The sequence below is a fragment of the Ovis aries genome, chromosome 3, assembly GCF_016772045.2.
Source record: "Ovis aries strain OAR_USU_Benz2616 breed Rambouillet chromosome 3, ARS-UI_Ramb_v3.0, whole genome shotgun sequence".
In the NCBI taxonomy this organism is placed as follows: Eukaryota; Metazoa; Chordata; class Mammalia; order Artiodactyla; family Bovidae; genus Ovis; species Ovis aries.
Genome location: NC_056056.1, coordinates 126006037 through 126032269, shown reverse-complemented (window position 1 = coordinate 126032269; position 26233 = coordinate 126006037). Strand labels below are relative to the sequence as shown.

At 38.4% G+C, this 26233-nt stretch overlaps 1 protein-coding gene across 9 annotated transcripts in view; it reads left to right on the top strand.

The window, feature by feature from the left end:
• Window positions 1-26233, top strand: part of ATP2B1 (ATPase plasma membrane Ca2+ transporting 1) — a 134417-nt gene that overhangs the window by 68133 nt on the left and 40051 nt on the right. For all 9 annotated transcript variants that reach the window (XM_060414019.1, XM_042246594.1, XM_060414023.1 and 6 more), the window contains exons 3-10: window positions 5333-5530; window positions 11102-11356; window positions 11448-11573; window positions 16072-16212; window positions 18917-18955; window positions 19682-19843; window positions 21413-21627; window positions 24579-24821. In XM_060414019.1, coding sequence (XP_060270002.1) covers window positions 5333-5530; window positions 11102-11356; window positions 11448-11573; window positions 16072-16212; window positions 18917-18955; window positions 19682-19843; window positions 21413-21627; window positions 24579-24821 — 1379 coding nt within the window. The remainder of the gene's footprint in view (window positions 1-5332; window positions 5531-11101; window positions 11357-11447; window positions 11574-16071; window positions 16213-18916; window positions 18956-19681; window positions 19844-21412; window positions 21628-24578; window positions 24822-26233) is intronic.

Here is a 26233-nt window from a genome sequence, read left to right as displayed (position 1 = left end):
CCCTGTGTTGCTGCTGTTGAGTCACCAACTTGTGCCCAGCTCTTTGCAACGCTGTGCACTGTAGCCCACCAGGCTTCTATGTCCATGGGATTTCCCAGGCAAGAGTACCAGAGTGGGTTGCCGTTTCCTCCTCTAGGGGATCTTCCCAACTCAGGGCTCAAACCCGTGTCTCTTGCATTGGCAGGCGGATTCTTGACCTCTGTGCCACTTGGGAAGCTATGTTTTCCTGTGACCCTCACTAAAAAAAGGCATCGCTGTTCCACATACAGAACATACTCAGAAATGCTGACATCATCTCAAGCAGAAAATTTGAGATTAGGATGTGCTGTGTATTAGCCATGACTCTCGGTTAAATCCATCTGCTTTCTCCATTTCAGTGCTTCTTCCTCTTCATTTTCTAAATTGAGACATGGTTTTATTAGCCTCAGCAGTTGGAATGCTACATTTTCTGGTAAAACATCAGTATCTTGATAGCGTTTGCATTTTTTCCCATAATATGTCTCTTTCAGATATACAGACAGTATTCTTGAGCCATTATCTATTCATCGAATGGTGGATCCAGACCCCGAAAGCATAAATTCCGAGGCTACTTTTGATGGGTTTTTAATCTGTTTTCAAATCTGTTTCCTCTTTGTGAAGCTAACTGGGCCATTGAAAGATCAATGCCTTGGCCTCATCGCTGCTCCACTACAATCTGTGGAGCCAATAGGTCTAGTCAGAAGAGTTCTCATTCTGTCTGTCTGTTATTTTTTCTAAATGATTTGATACCATATCATCTATTTTTAAAGCTAGGACCGTGTAGTCTCATTACCAGTTTCGACAGGGCTTACCTTTCTCTTCCCCACACAGTTTGCTTTTCTCCCTCCTCACAGTGGAAACGTCGTCCTATACGTGTAGCAGCCTGACACCCATGCCCTGGGTTCCATTCCCAACCCTGGCTTCTTCAGAGGTTTGCTCTAGATTAACTAGTCTGTGTCACCAGTGTGGTTGGTCATTTCCATTGCTAAATAGCTTGCCTTAATATCCGTCAGTTCAGTTCAGTTGCTCAGTCGTGTCCGACACTGAGACCTCATGAATCGCAGCACGCCAGGCCTCCCTGTCCCATCACCAACTCCCGGAGTTCACTCAGACTCACGTCCATCGAGTCGGTGATGCCATCCAGCCATCTCATCCTCTGTCGTCCCCTTCTCCTCCTGCCCCCAATCCCCCCTTCGCATGAGGCGGCCAAAGTACTGGAGTTTCAGCTTTAACATCAGTCCTTCCAAAGAACACCCGGGACCAATCTCCTTTAGAATGGACTGGTTGGATCTCCTTGCAGTCCAAGGGACTCTCAAGAGTCTTCTCCAACACCACAGTTCAAAAGCATCAATTCTTCGGCGCACAGGTTATGTCTGTCACTCATCTTTAAAAAAGCAGAATGGTTTTATTTATCCATTTTGTAGTAAAGAGCAAGATAAAGCAGTAAAGCATTAAGGTAAAATGTGGCACTGAGGGCAGCGGCGCGGTGGCCCACCTCTGTGTGCACGTGTGTTCAGTCGTGTCCAGCTCTCCGCGGCGCCGTGAACGGCAGCCCGCCAGGCTCCTCTGCCGGTGGGATTTTCCAGGCAAGACTGCAGAGGTGGGTTGCCTTTTTTTTCCCCTTTACTCTGTTTCCTTGACTGCTCTATTTCTTGTCATTGCACCACATGCCTGACAGTTACCTGTGCTCACTGTTTCCACTTAACTCATTCCCAGACTAGCCTCCATGCCGCCTCTTGGAGGTTCCTTATCAGTCATCAGCCCCCATCTAGTGAAGGCCAGTTGTCCAGTCTGTCTTCATTTTATTCCACCTTTGCAACACCATTTGATATGATCGGCCACATCATCCTTTTTAAAAACTGGCTTTCTGTGGTACTCCATGAGCATGTGTCTGTGTGTGTGTGTGTCCCCATTTCTTCGCGGTTGCCTTTGGTGTTTTGAGAACCCTCTCTGACCATCAAATGTTGGAGTGCTCCAAGGCTCCCACCTCAGTCTGGCTTCCTTCTTGTCAGTGGACTCTAGCTCTCCAGGGGCTGCCATGAGGCCCATGGGTCCAGAATGATCTGTATAGTGAGATTCTCTGGCTCAGATCTCTCCCTGAGTTCTGAATGGATAACCAGCCATCTACCAGACATTTCCACCTGTTTGTTTAATAGGCATATCATGTTTAACCCTGTAAAGCAGAACCATGAACTCCTGCCTCCCTTTTTCTACCCAGTTCTGCTGTTCCCAAAGCCTGCCTTATCTTGATAAATGTCTCTATCCTCCATCCATTTAGGTGCATGGGCAGAAAAGAATCTAGGTATTGTGCTTTATCCTTCTGTTGTTTTTTTTTTTTTTTTTTCCTTTCATCCTCATCCAGTCCTTCAGCAAGTTCTATCTGATTTCCGTACAAGATGCCTGGAAGATTCAGGGGCTCTGCCTCCGGTTTGGAAACCTTGAGCCACCCACCACCACCTCTCATTTTGTACCGTGGAGACCAGTGCTCTCCCGGCTGGTCTTCTCCTCCACTCCAGTTTGTCCTTCAGCCAATTTAAATGAGATTAGTTACCACTACCCTCCTGTGATGCCTCCTAGTGGTGTCCATTGCACTTAGAATAAATGCCAGTCCTCTCTCTATTATGTTAACTCTCCCTCTCTCCCTCCAGTGCAGTATAAGCGTGCTGAATGTAAGAGCTTTTTGTTCACCCTGACTTCTCAGCAAGCACAACAGACAGTACCTGGGCGTAGTAAATATTCAGTAAATATCAGAGAGGGGGACAGACTGTTGCTGCAAAACTCTTAACTGGGTTCTGTAAGTTTGTTATTTTAACTTAATAGGAATCCGTTGTCCCCAAAATAGAGTTAGAACCTATAGTGTTCAGTTTGTAACTTGTCTTCCTCCTTACTTAATTAACTGTTGCCCTGTAGTTTATGATTTATATACTTGGTACCTTCTTTGGTCCTCCCAAACAGTCTAGGTTTTACCAATAAATATTAGTTCTGCCCATCCCCCCAGCCCCAGCCCCAAAGGAGTAAGTGACTTGCCCAAGATTTCAGTAGGTTCACTGGAACCTAGGTCTTCTAATTCCTAAACCAGATAGCTTTGGCAGTTCAGTGTTCTAGGTGTGTGCTTGTATATGTGGGGGGGGCATAGAAGAATTATGCTAATCTTTGGATCAGTTGCTTTTTTACTTCCTGTATTCCCTCCAAGATAACATTTTAAAGCCATCTTTAGCTCTGTGGCTGTTCTTTTCAGCATTAACATAAAATATTGGCCCCTGTTACAACCAACATCATAAGTTAGGCCTTAATCAATTATTTTTATAGTTACAGTGATGATATTTAAAACTGAGGTGTTGTATGTAATTGATGGTTGACTGTTAAGGGTAAGTTAAACTGATGGAACTAATATCTTCAAACATATTTCTTAGAAAAAAAGTGGAAACTAACACAGGGAAGGAACAAGAATCTTTTATTTTTGCTGTAATGGCATTAAACTATAAGACAGAACAAACCTACCCAGTATATAATAATCATTGCTTCATAAAAGAAAGACTGCTTAATTTGAAAAGCATTAGGCACATAATTTCAGGACATCTCAAAGCATAGTTCTTTAAAACAAATACATTTCGTTTGGTAGAAAACCTCACTACACTGATTCCCTTCAGTTCAGTTCAGTTCAGTCGCTCAGTCATGTCCGACTCTTAGCGACCCCGTGAATCAAAGCACGCCAAGCCTCCCTGTCCATCACCAGCTCCCGGAGTTTAAACCCCCAATTAAACCGTGGATGGCTGTTAACTCTCCGCAGCCAGGATTGGTGAAAGGATTGCTCTCACCTGAAGAAATAGCTTGTGAAATCCGAGTCGTACTTTGCAGGCTTCCTCTCTCCCGCTACCTTTCCCCCAGACACTGTCAGCGCAGTCCTTCACTGTCTGTCTTTCCACTGACTCTGACTCAGAGCCTCGAGCCCCGTGGAAGGTTTCAGTGGATGACTTCTGTCGTCAGAAATCTGAGGTGCTTTCCACACCGCCCAGTGTGGACCTGACTTTGTTATAGTTGCTAGTGACAACCTTCTTTGGAAGCTTTTTGGTATCTTTAACAAGTAAATAAATAATGATAAACCAAAGTAAATCTTTAAAGCCCTGTATATACATTTCTCATTGTTGATTCTGACAGTGAGCTTGCTTTGTTCTCTCTTTACTCTCTGCCTGCCTCACATCCAGAATCGTAGCTAAAGCGAGCCGAGAGCTTTCCAGTGATCTGCTGCTCTCCTGAATTCTTCCCTGGCTGTTCTCCTAGAATGAGTTCTTGCCAAAAAACAAAGAGTTGAGGCTACTTCATTCTAGATTTAAATATATAATGATAAAAGTCCTGTCACCCCGGTATGTCTGTCCCCTTCTTCATTGTTCTTAAACTTGGGGAAAATGTCCTTCGTCGCTGCTGCTTCTGTTTCCCTGCCTCCATAATCATGTAAGCGTGGGCATCCTTTGCAGTAGCTAATTGGGATGTATCTAGGCTTGACAGGATCATCAGGATTAAATTAGAGGAGGACTAACTTGGTAGGTGAAGAAAAGGCAAATTTGATCATGCAGCTCTCTCTTTAACTTTCATAGCTTTCTAATTTCATGCTCTAGGCAGTAAATAGTATTTCCCACAAAATGTATCTTTTCCTTAACAGTGACAGTCAGTCAATAGCACTGCCTATTTCTCCAATTGAAAATAAATCCTAAAAGTCAAGCTTGAAGGAAAGGTCATCCTAAGTCTCCCAGTTTTTGTGATTTAAAAATCTTTTATCACTTGAATTAGAACTTTCAGAAGTTGTAAGGCTTATGATAGGTGAACTTTTCATTGTTCAGCAGATAAGAATGAAAGTAAAAAAAAATTTGCGCTTGTTAATTAAGATGCCATAAGCAAATCGAATAAACATGTTTATATACTTCCCTACTTTTGGAAGAAAAGTACAAGGAAAGATCAGGAAACTGTTTAATTCCAATCTAAAACTATCAAACATATCATTTCTGGTTCTCTAACAGCCTATATAGATGGTATAGGTAGTATGAACAAAAAGCAGCAGTTGGGAAAAGTGCAGTTTCTTAATTCAGCCTTGTGTTGTCTACTTAAAATATTTTCTTCAAGCACTGCACATGTTTTTTTGGTGATTTAGATTGCGTACAGTTAGTCTAACTCACAAGAAGAAACCATTTTGGTAAGATCTTATATGCATTGTGTCCAAATGTAATGAATCTGTAAAGTGTAGAGAATGTGTTTTGAATAAAATATTTTCATTTGTAAGTAGTAAAACCGTTCACTGAAATTTCTTTCTTTTTACTAGGTTTAAGTGGAAACCCTGCAGATATAGAAAGAAGAGAAGCAGTATTTGGAAAGAATTTTATACCTCCTAAAAAGCCAAAAACCTTTCTTCAGCTAGTATGGGAAGCATTACAAGATGTCACTTTAATTATATTAGAAATTGCAGCCATAGTATCATTGGGCCTTTCTTTTTATCAACCTCCAGAAGGGGATAATGCACGTAAGTAAATTGGTAGGGGAGAAAAGACTGTTATGTGTGAAGTTCAGCTCATTTCCTTACTTGCTGCTAAGTTGCTTCAGTCGTGTCCGACTCTGTGCGACCCCATAGATGGCAGCCCACCAGGCTCCCCCATCCCTGGGATTCTCCAGGCAAGAACACTGGAGTGGGTTGCCATTTCCTTCTCCACATTTGCTTTCTTAGTACGTAATAAAAATAGCAGGTCAGCATTTATTAAGTTTGCTGTATGCTAGAAATCATTCTAATAGTGCTTTTTAATAGTTCTCAAAATATATTACCTCAGATAGTTTTCCCAAGAGTCCTGTAAGATAGATAGTGTCATCTGCATTTTACAAGTGAGACACAGAGGTTAAGTAATTTGCCCACATACGCATATTCTGTGTCTGACAAGGAGCTAAGCATGTATATAAAGTGTTACGTGTCATGGTGGCTTTTAAGTTCTTTAGAACACTATTGTGAAATAATTAGTTTTTAATTTGGGGTGTTTTAAAAGAACCTTTTGGAAAATCATTATAAAAGCGAAATTTATTCTTTTCCCCAGGCTATGACTTTCCAAGTACTTTAAATATTGTATATATTTTATTGTTACGTGCATGATTTGGATAATTTCTTTACCGTCTTAGAAATGTTTACGCTACAAAGTATTCTGCTTAAGGAAACTTGGCTTTAACCTGTAGCTGCAGATGACTTTGTTTTTCTCCTATCTTTCTGTGTCTTTCATTTCTTTTTTAAATTTCTTCTTTTTCTTTAGAGCAAATTATTTTAAATGGATTTTCCTGACAGTACTTTCTATATCTGATAGGAGATCTAGCTTGGTTTTGATCACTATATTTAAGGAGCTATAGGGTGAACCAGTGGTATTTCATATGTCAGGAGAATGATTCACCAAAATATTTTTGTTTGTGAAAGCTTCATTCTTCTGTCTTACAAGTTATGAAGAGTTATAATAAGTATTTGCTAACTTGGCTTAGGTAATCATTTAAATTAATTCTTCAAAGGTATGCCTAGAGCTCAAGTGAGAGAGAACTTCTTGGGGGTCGGGGGGCAGAGTGAGAGGAGGCAGCTGGTCACAGAATAAGGACATTTGCCTGAGGCTGAAGTCTGTGTAGGTCCGGGTTTCTCAGAGTGGCACTGTTGACGTTTTGCACTGGAACATCATTGTCACCTGCTCATCGTACCATCGCCCAGTTGAGGCAAGTCAGAACATCTCCAGAGATAGCCAGCATCCTTTAAGGGGGCAGAAGTGCCTGGGGGTGAAAATCTCTGATGTAGATGAAAGATGATTTGGCAACAGTCTGGGCAATATTGAGCCAGATTATTTTTTAAACTTTTATTTGTTGAATAAATGGTACATACTTTAATGTTGAAAACTTAGAGGGAAAATGACATTTCAAAGGAAATTATATTTACTGAAAATTCCCACTGTTTAGAGATTACTGCTGTACCATTTTGAGATATATATATCCTCTGAGATGAAAATAAATTTTTTTTAGTTGTCACTAATGGTGCTCATGTATGTGCATGTGTGCACAAGTGGGTGGGCGTGAGGATGTGTAAGTGTGTGTGTCTTTTTATCTGGAAAAGGAGGTGATACAGCTAACTTCTTCACTGCCGGGTTTACCCAGCTGTCATTGTAGAATATTTGGAATTGGTATTCTAGCCTTAAGTGAGTTAACAGATGATTAAAAACTTTTTACTTGTGACATTTTTTTCCCAGAACTGTAAGAAAACTGAAGAAAAATGTTTTCAGTGGGAGTGGGTTTTTTATTCACAGAATCTGGACACATCTTGGAATTCACCCTGCTTCATTTGTACAGTGTAGTGACAGGCCCTTTTTCAGATTTGCTTATGGAGATAACTGGTGTTATATCCAACTGAGAAGATAATCTAGAGTTGTTGGTGTCTTCGGGCCATTTAAAGAGACTCAAGATCTATTAGAAGGTCTTAATAAACAATATAAAGATGTTTTTGCTCCGTGGTAAAAGTTATGTAGTGTTTGCACTTTTTAAAAATATGCTTTTATATGTATTTCATTTATCTTTTCATCGTATTTAACACTTAAGAAGTGGTGACTTGCTTAAAAGGAAATCCAGTAATTATAAATCTATAGTCATAGAAATCCAGATTATCAAAATTTCTTACTAGTGCTGTTTGGTATGAAAATAAGCACTATAACCCAGAAATCTGCAGCCCATACAACTAGTGGTTCTCAGACTCCTTGGTCTCAGAACCCTTTTACACTCTCGAAGTACTGAGAACTCCAAAAGTTTTGATCATGTGAGTTATAGCAGTAGGTATTTACTATATTCTAAATTAAAACCGAGAAATTAAAAAATATCAGTGCATTTAAAAATAATAAATATTGTTAGCATATAATTATACTTACTATAATTAATGAATGAAGTTTAAAATGTAGTGGTATTTTTAATTTCATTGTGCCTAGTTAATGTCTGGCTTAATTGAAGATAACTGGATTCTCAGCAGCGTCTGCAGTCATTGTGTTGTATTTAGCTCATGTGGTTTTTGGAAAGTTTCACTGTACATTCATGAAATATGAGACAAACAGCATCTTAGTATTATTGTAAAAACAGTTTTGACCTTGAGGATCCCCCTCGAGTTGCTGAACAATACTTTGAGAACTGTTTTTTTGTGCTGTTCATATATACACTTCACGTATGACCCAAGAATCACATAGGGGATTTGAGAATGGCGTATTTGCCCTGTGATAGCATAGGCTGAATTCAAATGGTAAGTACCTCTCAGGTAAATATATTTACAAGGGAGCACTTTTAGTAAAATTGGTATTTATTACTTTATTTATACTTGGACTTTACTGAAAACATCATCACTTTTTCTTCTATTTTCCACGTATAACTGGTATACTACAGCCCTTTCCTAACTTTGACTTTAGAGAATAATCTTTCCCTGCAGCTCCCTTAAAAGTTTGTAACGGTCATCAGTAGGAAAAGTATTCAATTTCTAGAAATACTTTACTACTGCCTACTTCTAGATCATTCTAACTTTGTGTGATATAAAGTAGAACTGTATATGAAATGAAATATGTCACTAACTGCTCTCTTTAGAAATGCTCAGTAGTTTAGTTAAAAATACATGTGCATGTGAGATTTAAAACTGAAAATTAAATAATTCTCTCACAGTTCCTTTCCTTTAACCTCAGTTTCACTGTCTTTAAACTTTTTTAGTTATTTACCCTATAAAGAAAAGATCTGAGTAAATGTCTCCAAACGATACATTTATGTTTTATATATATTTAAAGCTATATATAATGTAAGCATTTTAAAACATACAAAAATAGATTTAAAAGGTGAAAGTTTTAAATTTTTATATTTAGTAGCCATAAGACATCTTTATTGATGGCATGATTGAATGTATATTATTATATTTTATAATCTTGATTTGGCCTGATTTGGGTCTTAAGTTTGTTTTCTTTCAAAACTTGGTTTTAATGTCTCTCATAGGTGGGGAAAAACTCATAATGTTAAATAAATCCACGTAGAAAATTTTAGTGCACTCACTAAATCGTGATACTTATGATCCATCCACCAGTTACATAAAAGTTTCTGTTGAAATATGACGGTGAATTTCTTCTTGTAAAGTACTGCATTGTTATGTTTTTAACTAGTAAGAGCAAAGCCCCCTGCAGTGCTTTATTTCGAAGATTATATTTTAGCACTGCCTCCAAGTTGGTGAAAGTGGTCAATGCAGTATTTCAGCCTTTCTCTGTTCTTGAGTTCAGATTTGCCAGATAAATCTGACTCAGAAAGCAAATCTCCTATCTTCTGGGCAGGGATGTAGGTAAGGATCAGCTGTCTTTACAGCTTCTGCTAGTTAAAATACCAACCATAGATTCACTTAACTAGTTATTGTATGCAGTGATACATGGTTATTTGTTCAGCTTGAAAATAATCAAAATAGAAATTTCAGTATTTGAATGGCTAGGCTGGCCCATTCAGTAGACCATCTTGCCATCTCTTTTGGAGAACATACTTTATACCCCTTGATCACTGAATCCTACTGATGTTCACAGGGATATTTTTTATGATTGCTCACATCATCCCTTCCGTTTCACCCCAGTTGATTTTTCTCCAGTTTCTGTTTTTTCTTTATCTGTCCTACACACCTCACCAATTCATCTTTATTCAGCACCCTTGCACCTCAAGTCTCTCTTCAGTTATTCTCACTATTCTGGAATATGTGTTAATGATTTCTAGTGTTGCGTTTACTTATTATTTTCTTGTGAATAATCCTTTTCCTGTTCTGCATGTCCTAAAAGAACGGATGACTTTCAGAGAGTTTCGCTCAACCCTCAGTAAGAGTTAACTTTACATAGGAACACAGAAGAACACGTTCCATCATGTGAGTTTATAAATGACCAAAGTAAGCTTTCAGAAAACAATGCTTGTCTTTACTACATGTATATCTTCTCTGTTTTGTCTGTTTTATTTCTCAAAGTTTGGTCATGAGCCGCTGAATTGATTTTAGACTCACCAATAGACTATAGCCCAGGATCCCAAAAGAGCGCTGCCCTTGCTCTTTCTTCACCATTCCTGACCCTGCAGTTGTGAGCTTTCTTTTTTCCCTCCTCCTGTCTTCTTCTAAACTCTTTTATGCTGACTTTAATCTCTCTCCGCAGTTCTCATCCCTTAAATCTACACGGCCAGCTCCCTTGTGTCATTTGGCTCCTGAATCAAATGTCACAGACACTTCAGAAGGCCCTCTGTTCACTTAACCACGATTAGCCTTCTTTTTTATTTGATAGCACATCATCATATTTTATTTTCTTCATGGCATTTGCAATATCTGAAATTAACTATTTGTGTTTTAGTAACTGAATTCTTCATATACTGTCCACACCTGCCAGTCTGAATATAGGTTCTCTAAGGAGAGAGAGCTTATATGTCTTATTCATCATCACATCCTTAGCTTCGAAAACAGTGTCTGGCACTGAGGGTAGGTGCTTAAATAGTTGAATTAATGAGCAGCACTTGGCTTAAAATTTTATCTTATGAAAGTTAAGCTTTTATCATACTTAAGTGGTGTTGATATGTCAAATAAGCGTGATTCATGGGTAACACATAATACTTAGTTTCTATATGTGGCTTGCCTACTGTATGTTATAATTAATAGCATTGGTTGAGGATGAACAAGTTTCAGCCACCTTCCTTATAAATGTCTTCTCATGTAATCCTTGCAACAACTCTGCAGTAAGTGGTGGTCTCCCTAACTTGACAGATGAAGAAACTGAGTCTCAAAAATAAGTAATTTGCCTTAGGTGGAGATTTAATCTTTTCCAGTTTCCTCCCTCTTAACTAGCACCTTGGACTGCCTCCCTGTCCTGAAGATGAGAATCTTTGGAGGCAGCGAACTTGAAATTAACAGAGTTAGCATCATCCTCACTGTGGAATGCTTTGAGTCAATAAGGTGTTCAGAGCTCTACGTAAAATTAACGGAACATATAAGCATCATAATTACATGTCTCTTGCCATCAATTCAGAATCTTTTTTGATAAGCATTTTCTTTCTTTCCAAATAGTTTGTGGAGACGTTTCTGTTGGAGAGGAAGAAGGTGAAGGTGAAACTGGTTGGATTGAAGGAGCGGCAATCCTCTTGTCAGTAGTGTGTGTGGTGTTAGTAACAGCTTTTAATGACTGGAGTAAGGAAAAGCAGTTTAGAGGTTTGCAGAGTCGAATTGAACAAGAACAGAAGTTCACAGTCATCAGGGGTGGTCAGGTCATTCAGATACCCGTAGCTGACATTACTGTTGGAGACATCGCTCAAGTGAAATATGGTAAGTAAAACAGGGCAGTCCATATGACACGTGATGTGATTTTATTGTAATCTTGTTCACAGCTTGGCTTACCATTATTATTTTGTTCTAGGTGATCTTCTTCCCGCTGATGGCATACTTATTCAAGGCAATGATCTTAAGATTGATGAAAGCTCTTTGACCGGTGAATCTGATCATGTTAAGAAGTCTTTAGATAAAGATCCCTTACTTTTATCAGGTATGAATTTCTTTTTAACTTTTAACTTTTTCCTCCTCCACGACTGTACACCCCTGTCGGTAGTTTCCCCCAAGAGCCAGTAATACAAAGAGGATTCTGTAGTTTGTATTAGCTTCTAGCCTTATAATCCTTAGAGAGTTTTTTTTGTAAGCTGGCAGAGACTTTAGAGATCTTTAAATTCAGAACTTTGTTTTATAAATGAGAAACTTGAGTCCAGAAAAACAGAAGAGTTGAGAGTCAGTGTTAATGTTCAGTTCAGTCCAGTCCAGTCGCTCAGTCGTGTCTGACTGTTGGCGACCCCATGAATCATAGCACACCAGGCCTCCCTGTCCATCACCATCTCCCGGAGTTCACTCAGACTCACCTCCATCAAGTCAGGGATGCCATCCAGCCATCTCATCCTCTGTCGTCCCTTTCTCCTCCTGCCCCCAATCCCTCCCAGCATCAGAGTCTTTTCCAGTGAGTCAACTCTTCACATGAGGTGGCCAAAGTACTGGAGTTTCAGCTTTAGCATCATTCCTCCCAAAGAACACCCAGGGCTGATCTCCTTCAGAATGGACTGGTTGAATTTCCTTGCAGTCCAGCGGACTCTCAAGAGTCTTCTCCAGCACCACAGTTCAAAAGCATCAATTCTTCAGCGGTCAGCTGTTAATGTTAGTATAATGATAAAGTATAAACTTAATGATCTCTGTTGAATTGATCGGTTTTTCTGTGTCATATTTATTCTTCAGGCCTAGTAAAATATAAAATTAAAGAATGATTATGTGTTTAAAGCAAATTAATGCATTTTCTGTGATGATCTACATAAGACAAGTTTTCTGTTTTTAAAAAGCTCGTAAATTCCTTAAAGCTAGCCTAATCTCACTTCCTCATTTTAACTGCTGAGGAGTGAGTCTGAGACATTAACTATTTACCTAAGGTGATATGATTAATAGTAAATAGCTCCAGGAGTAGCACCACATCTACCAGACAGAGATGAATTTGCACAAGGTTAAGACATGTTCTGAAATGGAAGGGTGTGTATAGGTGCTGTCTGAAAAGGGGAAGTATGTGTCTACTTAGGAGGCTCTTGTAACAACTTAACTGTTGATAACTAGATCTCAGGTTAATTGAAAATGAAATGGAAGGGATGATGAAAAAAATTACAAGCTGCCTTCTAAAGTGAAAAGAAACCAAAGTACCACAACTTGTCTCCAAAAGTATGCCAGTTCCTTAACTTTTGTTTTCCAGTTTCCTGTCTCAATTTTCTTGTATTCTTTATAGAATTTGCAAAATTGCTTGTAAAACATTTGTTTTAGGTATATTTTTAGATTGAGTCACACTAGCGTTTAGAGTAAGAACATGCTGCCTGTTTGTCTTTAATTATCGTTTTCAGATGTTAATAGAATGCTGACATTTCCTACATTCTAAGGAGATTCTGCTTATTTAACTGTTTAATACCTTGGCAGCTATGCTTTTTCACATCTTCTGTGTGAACTTTCTATTCTAATTGGTCCGACATGGTTTTACTCAACCCAAAGTCAAACCTGTGACAAGGGTCAGTTACGTTAGAATCACGACTGTGGGGCACGTACCTAAGTTTAACTATTACCCTTTTGAAGATTTGTAACTGTGTTCCAAAAGGCTGATTGCAAAACATGTCGCCATTAAAAATCACAGTAATTTCATGTATGTACATTTATAAACACCATTATATATAGGGGGAAGGTTTCAGTTGTAATATAGACTTTCATCTCTATGAAAAAACTTGAGATTTGTATGCTGTCAGTATCCTGCACTGCTAAGACCATTTATACTCCTTTAAGTTTTTCTTTATCTTGGTGTGCTTGAAATTCATTCCGGGTAGAAATATCTTGGCTATATAATACCCTCTGTCCATGGAATTCTCCAGGCAAGAATACTGGCGTGGATTACCATTCCCTTCTCCAGGGGATCTTCCTGACCCAGGGATCGAACCTGGGTCTCCTGCATTGCAGGCAGATTCTTTACCATCTGCGTCACCAGGGAAGCCCGTATATTAAGCTTAACGTTACTTGTTTTGCTTATTCCTTGCCATACTTCTAAGAAACTGAATTTCATGTTAACCAAGTAAAATCTGTGACCTTTCCAAAGGAAAGAGAAGCTTGCTGGTCAGACCTAAACCATAGACTGACCAGGCCACAGTGTTTGGTGGACTGAGGCCGTCTCCCTTGTGTTTTTGCCACATGGACTTCATGGACTTTGCTGGCTGTACTTGTAACTTATTCACGCCGTGCTTAGCTCTTAGCGTCTTAGGTTGACATCCTGTTACGGAACCTTGGTCCTTTTCTGTTTTAACAGAGATGGCTGCTGAGTTTTTGGAGACTCAGGTTCTCAACACACCAAGTATATACCAAGAAGGACTCGATAAATTTTCCATGTTTAAGAAAAGACTGAAATAACTTTCTGGAGTCCCTTATCATTGTACGGGTGGGAAAGTTTTTCTACATTTATTTCCCTCTTCCAAAAATGTACTGAAAACATGAAATGCATTTATTTTTAAATTTATTCTCATGATGCCATCTCTCACTGCTGTTCTTGGCTTTTTAAATTTAGATGGTTAAGAGCAGTTATTCCGTTAGTGGTGGGGGTATGACCAGAACAAACACTGTTTACTTTGCCTGAGCCTATTAGCGGCCAACATTTGATTATCTGTGGTAAAGATGAACATAACATAAATTGAAATTTGCTAAAGGCTAGAATTGTTAAAAGAAACTGTCTTCTGCATTTAGTCCTTGCGCAGTATATTAAAAAGCAGAGACATTATTTTGTCAGCAGGGTCCATCTAGTCAAGGCTTTGGTTTTCCTGTGGTCATGTATGGATGTGAGGGTTGGACTATAAAGAAAGCTGAGCACCAAAGAATTGATGCTTTTGAACTGTGGTGTTGGAGAAGACTCTTGAGAGTCCCTTGGACTGCAAGGAGATCCAACCAGTCCGTCCTAAAGGGGATCAATCCTGAGTGTTCATTGGAAGGCCTGATGTTGAAGCTGAAACTCCAATACTTTGGCCACCTGATTTGAAGAGCTGACTCATTTGAAAAGACCCTGATGCTGGGAAAGATTGGGGGCAGGAGGTGAAGGGGACGACAGAGGATGAGATAGTTGGATGGCATCAGTGACTCAGTGGACATGAGTTTGAGTAAACTCCGGGAGTTGGTGATGGACCGGGAGGCCTGGGGTGCTGCAGTTCATGGGGTCACAGAGTCAGACATGACTGAGCAACTGAACTGAGCTGAACTTGCTCAGTAAATATTGTTTCACTGTCCTTCATTTCTTGTTTCTCTTGCATTTTTGCTGGCATAGAAACTAATAATTAGGGAAATAGTCAGAATATAGAATTTTTTTAAAAGCAAGAAATTCAGAGATTTAAAAATTCATATGGGATAAACTAGTGATTAATAGCCACATACAAATCCTTAAGTACTAGAGTAAGTACACATGCTTCACAATCTTAGTTTGCAAACAACAACTGAAGATTGATTTGTTACACAGGATGTTAGTAGGTGCTTCAGACCTGTCCTCCTGATGGTTGTGAAGTAGGAGATCAAATAAATAAGTGATAACTATAAAGAAGATTTTCAGTATTTAAAGAAGAGTTTCAGTTTAGAAAGCTACTTAAAATTCACAAAAATATTAGAACATAGAGGTGGGCAGCCTTGTAGTAAGTAAAGCAAAGATGCAGAGGTGTGGCTGTACAGGTTGGAGGGCTGTGAGCAAGCTTAGCAGCATTACAAGGAGAATATGCCCTCTGTCCTCTGACAGAGCTGGATTGAATCTGCCTTGTCAGCTTGCAAGATTATTGTGAGGGACAGTCAGAATTCAGTCCGCGTTCCCATCTCTGCCCGCTAGCTTTTTGTAATGGAGTTTTATGTGAGAGTAATGGATGAAAAAATTTGGAAGGTGAATTGGTCTCCGTGTGGAGATTTTGGATTTTATGGAATAGGCCATGTAGAGTCGGAAGTTTTGGAGCCGTGAGAGGCTTGGATAAAATCACATTTGAGTAAGGTTAAACCTTTTTCAGGATGGACTGGAAAGGCAGAAGCTCACTAGGAAGCTGTTGAGTGATCAAGGTGGCTGGCATGACAGCCTGGGTTAGGGAGAGGTTGTGGGGTTGTCTTAGGGATACGGCGGTTGTTGCTGTGTAATCCTTTTGGTTCTAAGCATATTTCTCTCTAAGTGATGGCTTTCTCAGAGAAATGTCCCTAATGATAAAAACACAGTTATAATTTAAATACTGACCATTCATTGAACCCCTAGATTATACTTGATTCTCATTTTTAGAAAGTGTACGGGTACTGTTACCCCATCTGTGGACTGGTCATTGAGATGTTACACTTTGCCCCGTATCACAGGATAAATGAGTGGTAGAGTGGGTTTTGAACTCAGATGACATATTACGAACATAAAACCTTAAGCACAAGAACTTAGGCTTTATTTAATGTCTTACTGGATTTTAAAACCAAATTTTTTATTGTTACAGGTACTCATGTAATGGAAGGCTCTGGAAGAATGGTAGTTACTGCTGTAGGTATAAATTCTCAAACTGGAATTATCTTTACCTTGCTTGGAGCCGGAGGTGAAGAGGAAGAGAAGAAAGATGAGAAGAAAAAGGAAAAGAAAAGTAAGAATAGCAGTATGCTATACGAATTGGTAATTGGAAATACAGCCGCTGGATTGTAATAACTCACCCAGTAAATACACTCTTTCATCAGGTTTTGATATAAACAGTTCAAAGAGTTCGTTACCCAATGTAGTACTTTCAGGTGTTAGAATTGATAGAAGGGATTTTTTGTTTTAAGACTTAAGAGTTCATAAAAGGCTTTATGAAGACATCATCCCCTTTACCATAGTCAGACAAACTCAACACCTCCTTGAACACTTTGAAATCTCCCTGTCATTTTCATTTGACTAGCAAAGTGAATTAAATTCCCGGTTCCTATTTACTTTTTTTTTTAACTACTTTCATATCAACTGTGATATGTCAGACATATGACATGTTGGCCTTATTGAACTTTTTCATCTTTTTCAAGTTTCCTACTGCTTAGGTAGCATCTTAGGTTGTTGGCTTTTAGACATAAGATCAAGACTTCACTTTGACACCTAGTATATTTGTCTTGTTCTATTCAGCCTGTTATTAGCTTATCAAGGTGTTAAAAATTTTAATCTTGATCCATTGTGTCTACTGTCCCTACATGAGATCTGTTATTAGTAAGCTTGATAACCATAGTTTATCCACAAGGATCTTATAAGAAGCTCTGTTACATAGGGAAATAGTTATCAGAATCACTTCATTGGGCAGTATGTCACTTTTTTAAAAAAGCCTTCCCTACTCTTTTAAATATTTACTGTACCACCATTTACTCCAGTTTTTCCTTTTAGGGCAACAGCAGTTTATTGAGGTTTAACCACTTAGATTTATTTCATCTTACTTAGGCTAGTAAGCCCATATTTTACTCACGCACATAAGTATTCTGAAGTCTTCTAAAATAAATGCTTGGCTGGCTATATCTACATCATTGCTTTTAATCTTTAGGTTAAATCTTTAGCTTTTATTCTTTGGGCTTTATCTTTAGCCGTGAAATCTTTCTTTCAAACAGAAACATGTTTGAAAAGCTCTGGCTGCGGGCAAGGGTGGCAGGCTCCACACTCTGGGTGTTTTCCTGTCCCACTCACAACAGTCCTCTGTATGCCACCTTAAGGTTTCGTAAGGCAGAATAGAAGGCAGTTTAGAAACCAGTAGTGGTGATACCCACCCCGCTCCAGTACTCTTGCCTGGAAAATCCCATGCATGGAGGAGCCTGGAAGGCTGCAGTCCATGGGGTCGCTGAGGGTCAGACACGACTGAGCGACTTCCCTTTCACTTTTCACTTTCATGCATTGGAGAAGGAAATGGCAGCCCACTCCAGTGTTCTTGCCTGGAGAATCCCAGGGATGGCGGAGCCTGGTGGGCTGCCATCTGTGGGATCACACAGAGTTGCACTCAATTGAAGCGACTTAGCAGCAGCAGTAGCAGCATTGGTGATACCATTTATTGAGCACTTTATATGCATTATCTCAATAATCTAAGACTATCTTTTTTTTAATGATGAGTAGATTGAGGCTTATGCGGGTTATATAACTTGCTCCAGATTAAAGATTTTAGTTAGTGGCAGACCAATCCCACTTGTCAAACTCAAGAGTCTATATTCTTAACAGTATGTTATATTGCATCCTAATTTTCAGGAGACTAAAGTCAACAGACCTTGTTAAAAAAAAGAAAGGGAAGTTCATATCATGACCTTGTTCTTATTGACTCCAGTTTCTTTTCCAGTAAGCACCATTTTTTTCTAAGATCTATTATACACCTATTTTTATTAATGCAGTCAAGAGTATTCCTAGGAATTGGCATCTGACTGTCTACCATTTTTTATTCTTACCGGGTTTGCGCGTGTGTAAATTGCAGAGACCATTTTTTCATTTGTGGACTTTCAGCTCTTCTCCCATTCCTTTGAGTAAATTAATATTATATATTAGTATAATCCAGGGTAATCTGTTTCTGTTCCCTTCATAATCCGAAATGTGAATGTTTGGGCTCACTCCAGACTTGGCCTCATCAAAGTAGCTAGGTATTCTGTTTCCCTTGCCTGTCTTGAGTATCTGTTCCTCTTTGACCATATTTGCTCCAGGTTTTCAAGTTTGAAGGAAGCACTCCTTGATGGATAAGTTCACCTTCCTCTTTGTCATTTTTATTATTAATATTATACGGCCTGCTCCAGACAGTAGACCCCTTCCTTCCTTGATTACTTTGTACTTTAGATGGTCTCATCTTTCTGCGTTCTTCTGATCTAAGCTAATTTAGGAATTACCCTTCCTGGTAGTCTCACTGACTGACTTTGTATTTTCATGCTCCAGTTTTACTTGCTTGCCTCTCCTCTCTGTTACACATACCAATTTGCTTCTCTTTCCAATCAAAGCTGTCCTGTGTGCCTGTGGTCTTCCTAGGGCACTCCTTCCCTCTCTACCTGTCTCTTTCCTACATTCTTAGGCTTACATCTCTATTTAGTTTGAAAACCTTTGGCGATATTGCAGCATAAAAGAGTAAAATTTTATGGAGAAGTCAACCCAAATGTAATGCCCCAAATTATTTTGGAATGTTCCCCCATGGTTAAGACCTAGGGAGAGATTGAGCCAGCAGGTCATGACAAGCCAAATGCTTTCTAATCTGTACACACACACACCCCGTTGTGTAACATTTCTGTTATAGAAATGTGAACTACCTTTGCATAATTTAGCATGGCTGTATTCATTTCTTTTGGAAAGCTTTAATTCCCGTTTTGTTCCTACAGATAAGAAACAAGATGGAGCTATTGAGAATCGCAACAAAGGTAAATTCAGGAGGTTAAAAGTACACTTAGCTTATGCTTACTATAGCCAAAACTATTTCTCTTGTGTACTGTATTCATCCAAAAGTAGGATTCTTGTAGCAGAGAAAATTAACAACCTGTATTACTTGGGTGTATGTCTCTCTGGTCAGTGCCTGACTCATGTTGCCTTAACATTTTTGATATAAGATTTTAATTATGGCATGTGGTAGTAAATTTAGAAAGCTCCAGATGTAGGTAACTTTAAACTTAGACATTTCAAGCATTTTATCATTGGTTACTATGTGATTGCTGGCAGAAATGGCATAAGTAACAAAATATGTAATGTGGATTTTTTGGCATCTATTTAAGTCTGTAAGCATATGTACATTTCTCGTTTGTATGGTCTCACATGATGTTCTACGTTATGGTTATAACTTATTGGGAGGAATTCATGGTGTTTGGAACGACACAGCACACAGGAGGAGAAATGATTGGGTGTTTAGCTCTTTCAGGACCCTGTATTTCTTCTTATGCCTCATCTCTATTTCCTACCACAGCATTCTCAAATCTGGTACAAAGTTTCAAAACCTAGTGTCACTATTGCCTTATTTTCTCTGGGTAGGCACAGACATACACACTAAGGTAAATGTTTAAATCTTTGTGTTTCTATAAGAAATTGATTCCCCCCCCCAACACACACACCAAATTGCTTGAAAATGTTAACATTATGTGTGCACTTCAACATAGCAAAAGCCCAGGATGGCGCAGCCATGGAAATGCAGCCTTTGAAGAGTGAAGAAGGTGGAGATGGTGATGAGAAAGACAAAAAGAAAGCAAATTTGCCAAAAAAGGAAAAATCCGTTTTACAGGGGAAACTGACGAAACTAGCTGTTCAGATTGGCAAAGCAGGTATGATATTATAAGAAAATAAGATGTTTTGTTTTAAAATACGCTGACTTGCTATTTAAAAATATCTTTTGACGTACTTAAGACTGGAAATCATTGCTTTGTGAGTGGAAGGGGAGTTAATAATATTTTAAGTTTTATCTACAGTGTACCTTTTGAGTTATTAGAGAGTCTCATAATATTTTGAAACTTGGGAACTGTTATCATCATTTTGTGTAGAGGGAGTGTCCTCTGTCAACTTGCTAATAAATAAATGGTCAGGTTAGGATTAGTGCCTAATCTACCCAATTCACAAGCCCATGAGCTTGTATCTGAATTTCTGGGCAAAATAGAGAGAGGGCTTACTCTATACAAATTACCGAGCTATATTTTAATAAAAAGAAACTTCACCACACATCTTCTCATCTTTTTATTGACTATGAAAAAAAAATTAGGTAATGTGTTTTTCTAAAAATTGCAGTTTACTTAAATTGAGTGGAATACTTACAGCATCGCCCTGGTGAGATTGAAGTTATAAATTAAGAGTCATCACTAGAAAACACCTGTTAAATAGAACTACTCTTCAGGGGAAAATAAAACATAGTGAAGAATTCACCTGCAGTGCAGGAGACTCGGGTTCGATCCCTTGGTCGTGAAGATCCCCTGGAGAAGGAAATGGCAACCTACTCCAGTATTCTTGCCTGGGAAATCCCATGGACAGAGAAGCCTGTTGGGCTGTAGTCTGTGGAGTCACAAAAGAGACATAACTTAGCGACTGAACAACAATTCGAGCCACTTCCATGGCATCATTCTGTTACTTCCTGGGATTATCTCAGAAAAAGTTAAGATTTTACCTGTGTCCTCAGAAAGCTTATTATCTAGGAGATATTTGCTTTCTGTAATATTTAGCCAAATGTTAATACTGAATCATGCAGAAGTGGATGGCTTTAAGGTGGTGATGGTGTTTTAATAGATGGCTTTAAGGTGGTGATGGTGTTTTAATAAACATCAGATTGGATTATTAGTTCCAGATATGTGGACATGCCTTATTTTGCAATATTCATTTATAAGGAGATTAAACACCCCACAAAATGGAAAGGTAAATGATTTGTAATATGTGATTAGCTCTTGGTTTTCTTAGTTAATAAATCAGTAAGGATAGATGAAAAAATTAATTTCAGTAATTTGTGTTTTTCATTAAAAAACATAGAGTTGAATATTTAATTCTAGGTCTCCCCATTGATCAGATCCTTACCAATTTCTCTTTTGTCATTAAGCAGCTTATGCTACACTTTTGGTATTTCCTTGTCATTGCTTGTTATTTTGTCTCAGCTTTAGCAAAAGACTGAAGATGCAGTTAAGTCTAGAAAAGAATCATAAACACTTTTTTCCAGTTCTCCTAGTCAGAAGCAGAACTTAAATCTAACAATGTCAAGGGATGAGTTAGGTGCAAAAGAGTAGGTAACAGTTTCTCAGAGAAATTAAATATCACCAAAGGAGTTCTGATTCTTCCAGTGGCTAATATGTAACTGACAGTGAGTCGTGTCTGGAATATTTAATGATTGCATTTTCCTTCTTTTTGTGTGCTGAAAGGTTTGTTGATGTCTGCCATCACAGTTATCATTCTTGTCTTATATTTTGTGATTGATACCTTCTGGGTTCAGAAGAGACCGTGGCTTGCTGAGTGCACACCGATTTACATACAGTATTTTGTAAAGTTCTTCATTATTGGAGTTACGGTTTTGGTGGTGGCAGTACCAGAAGGTCTGCCCCTTGCAGTCACTATCTCACTAGCTTATTCAGTCAAGGTAAGCGGAAAAGACTTATGCACGACTGCCCTTTTCCTTTTGGGTTCTGAAAGTTGGAGACTTCCCTAAATTTGCACTGCTTCCTTTAGAAATTCTGTTGTTGGTCCCCTCCTCCTCTCCCCAGTTGAAGATCTCTGCACCGAGGCCTATACATGCCTGAAAGGGCAGCCTTGACACAGAGCTAAGCAGAACTCCACTGGGAAAGTTCTAGCTTACGTTTCCGCATACGATAGTTAAGATGTCCAGTCCCCTTCTGTTTCCCATCTGTAAAATTGAAGTAAGCGTGTTTGTCATTTGCCTGTGGGACAAGAGCAGAGCGGTTGACCTGCCTCCAACAATCTCAGGCCTCCTTGTTGGACCCTCATGACCCCACGGTCCTGCCTTCACATGGGAGGCAGATTCATGTTTCTAAAAAATAATTCAGATCGTTTTTGTTTCTTGTGTAAAAACCCTCCAGTGGCTTCTCATCAGAATGAGATCCAGGGTCCCTCGCCGTGGCCTGCACGGCCTGCCTGGTCTGCCCAATCTCTCTTTCTTCTCCTGTTCATCTCCCACATCTTTCTCCCACTCTGGTCCAGCCTCACCAGCCTTCCTGCTGTTTCTCAAAAACTCCAGCCCTGTTCTCACTTTTGGACCTGTGTGCTCCTTTCTTTGAATCATCAGCTCTCTAACTTTACTCAGCTCTCTTCACATGTTACTGTCTCCGACCACTCCGTGTACAGTAATACAGTCCTTCTGTTCTCAAAGTAGAATGCTGAAAAAATGAGCTTGGATGTTTTTGCTGACTGCTGTTTTACTTAAAGGAATATTCTGTTTGAAGATTATTAATTTTCTTTTTTATCAGTTTTATATCCTAAATGGTAAAAGCAAATTGTATTTTAAAAGAGTTAGCCTGGACAGTTTTTGGTTTTTTTTTTTAACAGTAACATTGTGTTCATTTCTGCCATACAGCGGCACGAATCAGCCATATTTATATATATATCCCTTCCTTCTTGAGCCTCCCTCCCTTCCCCCCACCCTACCCCTCTAGGTCATCACAGAGCACCAGGCTGGGCTCCCCATGTTATATAGCAGTTTCTTGCCAACTATCCACTTTATACACAGTAGAGTATGTTTGTTGATACTACTTTTTCCACTCGCCCCACTTGCTCTCTCCCCCACTGTGTCTACAGGTTCATTCCCTACATCTGCCTCTCCGTTCTTTCCCTGCAAATAGGTTCATCAATACCATTTTTCTAGATTCCATATATATGCATTAATATACTGTATTTGTTTTTCTCTTTTGGACTGACTTACCCTGTATAACAAGCTCTAGGCTCATCCGCTTGCCTGGAACTAACTCAAATTCGTTCTTTTTTATGGCTGCGTGATATTCCATTGTATGTGTGCATCCCATCTTCTTTATCCATTCATCTGTTGATGGACATCTAGCTTGCTTACAGGTCTTCAGCCTGGACAGTTTCGATCTTTCTTTCAAAATGGCTTCACACATAAAATTCTACCTAACGAAAGAATGCCGCTTTTGTCAATTTTCTAATGTTAATTAGTATTCTTCCTAAGTAGCATTGATGGCAGAAAGCAAGACAAAGTAATTAATCATAGTTTCTGCTCTAGCACTCTCATCTTCTGTGTTCCCAAGAATTTTCAGCAGACCTGTCTTGATAAGAATATTTTGGGGCTTCCTGTTTAAGTTTATATTCAAGCATTTCACATCTTTTGTTTCAAAAATGAAGTGGTGAATGTATCAAAGGAATAGTGAGATACAATCTGTTCATCTACTTGATATCTTAAAATAATTAGAAACAATTGAGGGTAGATGTAAGTTTTAGACACATAGGTAAAATCATTTTATTGGTACTGAAATTAGCTCATTTTGAGTAGTCATTAATGATACTGATTTTTCAGTTGATCAAAAAGATATAGGCAGAATTGATTTGCATTCCTGTGACAGAAAATGAGTAGGAGCATTTCGACTGTTGTTCTTTAAGCTCTCATTAAATGTTTCTTTAGCCCAAACGTTACCTCTTTCCTTTTCACTGAGCCGTCGTCCTTATGGCTCCTCTGTTAGTGTTTTGCAAAACTGAACACCTTTTTTTTTTTTGCTGCAGAACTTTCTTTTAATCGTTAGTATTAACGCAGATCGCAGTAATCTTCCTTCCCCAAACTTACTTCAAGGAACCAGTTTCTTGCAATATCTTGCACATCAGTGGACACAGAACATACTTTGTAAAATAACTCTTTGCATTTTTTAACCCATTCCAGTTAACGTTTCAGGAATCAGTTATTAAGCATTTTAGCCTAAATGCCTTTTGGAACTACAGTAAAACTCATTTTCTTTAGAAACTTATCTTTTTCTTGTAAATAAGAGGAAGGGATGATCCTAAGGATGAGAATACCAGTGTATCACCATTTGGAGAAGATAAAAGTGACCCTTGCTGGTTTTGATATGTTACTTCAATCTATCAGAGTCAAAAAGAAAAAAAAGAAAATTCAGGCAACTACATGCCCACAAATTCTATATTTTAACTGATGAAAGCTACTTTTTTCTTATTGACTGATTGAAGAATCTTTTGTTTTCCACTTAACAAGGAGACTTAAACCTCACATGTAAATACACTGTTACATGGCTGTGAGTACAAATTGTCATTGCTCTTAGAATTTGAGGATGCTTCCTAGAAGTTGTTGGAGGCATGTCAACATGATTTTTTACTAGACTATGTTATGTAGTGGGAAACTTATTGAAGCCGCAGAAAGCTAGTACTTTGTTTAGCTTATTTGAATAGGCCATTTATATTAAATTCTTCCAATATTAAATCGGTGCTTTATACTATGTATCCAAGTAAAGTTGGGAGTTATAGTTCTGATTTTAAAGCAGTTTACAATCATTTTGATATAATGAGGTCATTGGTTTTATGTGTAGCTTAACTACCTCTTTTTTTTTGTCACTGTAGAAAATGATGAAAGATAATAATTTAGTAAGACATCTGGATGCTTGTGAAACCATGGGAAATGCTACAGCTATTTGTTCAGATAAGACAGGAACATTGACAATGAACCGAATGACAGTTGTTCAAGCTTACATAAATGAAAAACATTATAAAAAGATTCCTGACCCAGAAGCTATTCCACCAAATATTTTGTCCTATCTTGTAACAGGAATTTCTGTGAATTGTGCTTATACATCAAAAATATTGGTAAGGTTTCTTTAATAATTTATTTATGAAAACTAATTTTTCCATTTGTGATGATTTGCCTATATGTCGTTCTTAAGCCCTATCACTATTATTTATAAATTGAAGAAATGTGTTAAGTTTTTAAATAAGATTTGTTGATCAGTGTATATATTATGTTTACTTATATTTTTCTTCTATATTTTGAATTTTCTGTGTTTAGAAACTTTTGAGCCACATAATCAGAATAAGTCCTCAATTTAAAATTTCTACTTCATTCATTTTGTGAAAGACTAGGCTATCTTACTGTAGAAAGTCAACTTTCAATTTCCTGGAGCAAATTTTGAAACCAGATTTTAACTTACTATGTGTCATATATGCTTGCTATAGGCTCTGTTTGATTTCTCAGTAGATCGTACCTATAAGGTGATTCTTAAACCTTTGGCACTAACTGAATAAAGTAACTCTAGACTTGTGGTGCCTTAGAATAAACTATTTTTAACTTTGCACATTTAAAAAGTTTTATTTATAACATAAAGCATGAGATTGTTATGTGTTCTAGACTTATGGATGAAGACCATAAACGCAGTTAATATTGCATGAATTGGATTATTGGACTGGAAAGCTATGAGATCTTGGTTCTGCATCTAGCTTTGTCTTTTCCTAGCTGAAAGCCTAAGCTTTACTTTCTTCAGTTGTTAAGTGAAGATGGTTTTATCTGCCCTTCATACTGTTGTGATTACAGAAGGAGGTATTTGTGAAGATACTCTGAAGGAAATAAAGGTTTTATATGTATTTAAGGCAACTATATTTTAATGACTGTAATTTTAAGCCATAAAAAATGGTAAAGTAGATTTAATTTTGAACTATTTAATACAAACTTTTATGAAAACAAGAGAAAAGGAAGGGAATTAAAATTTATTAAGTCCTGTATGTATCAGGCTGCATGAATCACAAGCCAGAATCAAGATTTCTGGGAGAAATATTAGCAGCCTCAGATATGCAGGTGATAGCACTGTAATGGCAGAAAGTGAAGAGGGACTAAAGAACCTCCTGATGAAGGTGAAAGAGGAGAGTGAAAAAGCTGACTTAAAACTCAGTGTGCAAAAAACTAAGATACAATATATGGTCCCATCACTTCATGGCAAATAGAAAGGGAAAAAGTAGAAGCAGTAACAGATTTTATCTTCTTGAACTCCAAAATCACTGCAGATGGTGACTGCAGCCCTGAAATTAAAACACACTGGCTACTTGGAAGGGAAGTTATGACAATCCCAGACAGTGTATTAAAAAGCAGAGGGATCACTTTGCTGATAAAGGTCCATATAGTCAAAGCTATGGTTTTTCCAGTAGTCATGTGTGGATGTGAAAGTTGGACTATAAATAAAGCTGAGCACCAAAGAGTTGATGCTTTTGAACTACGGTGTTGGAGAGGA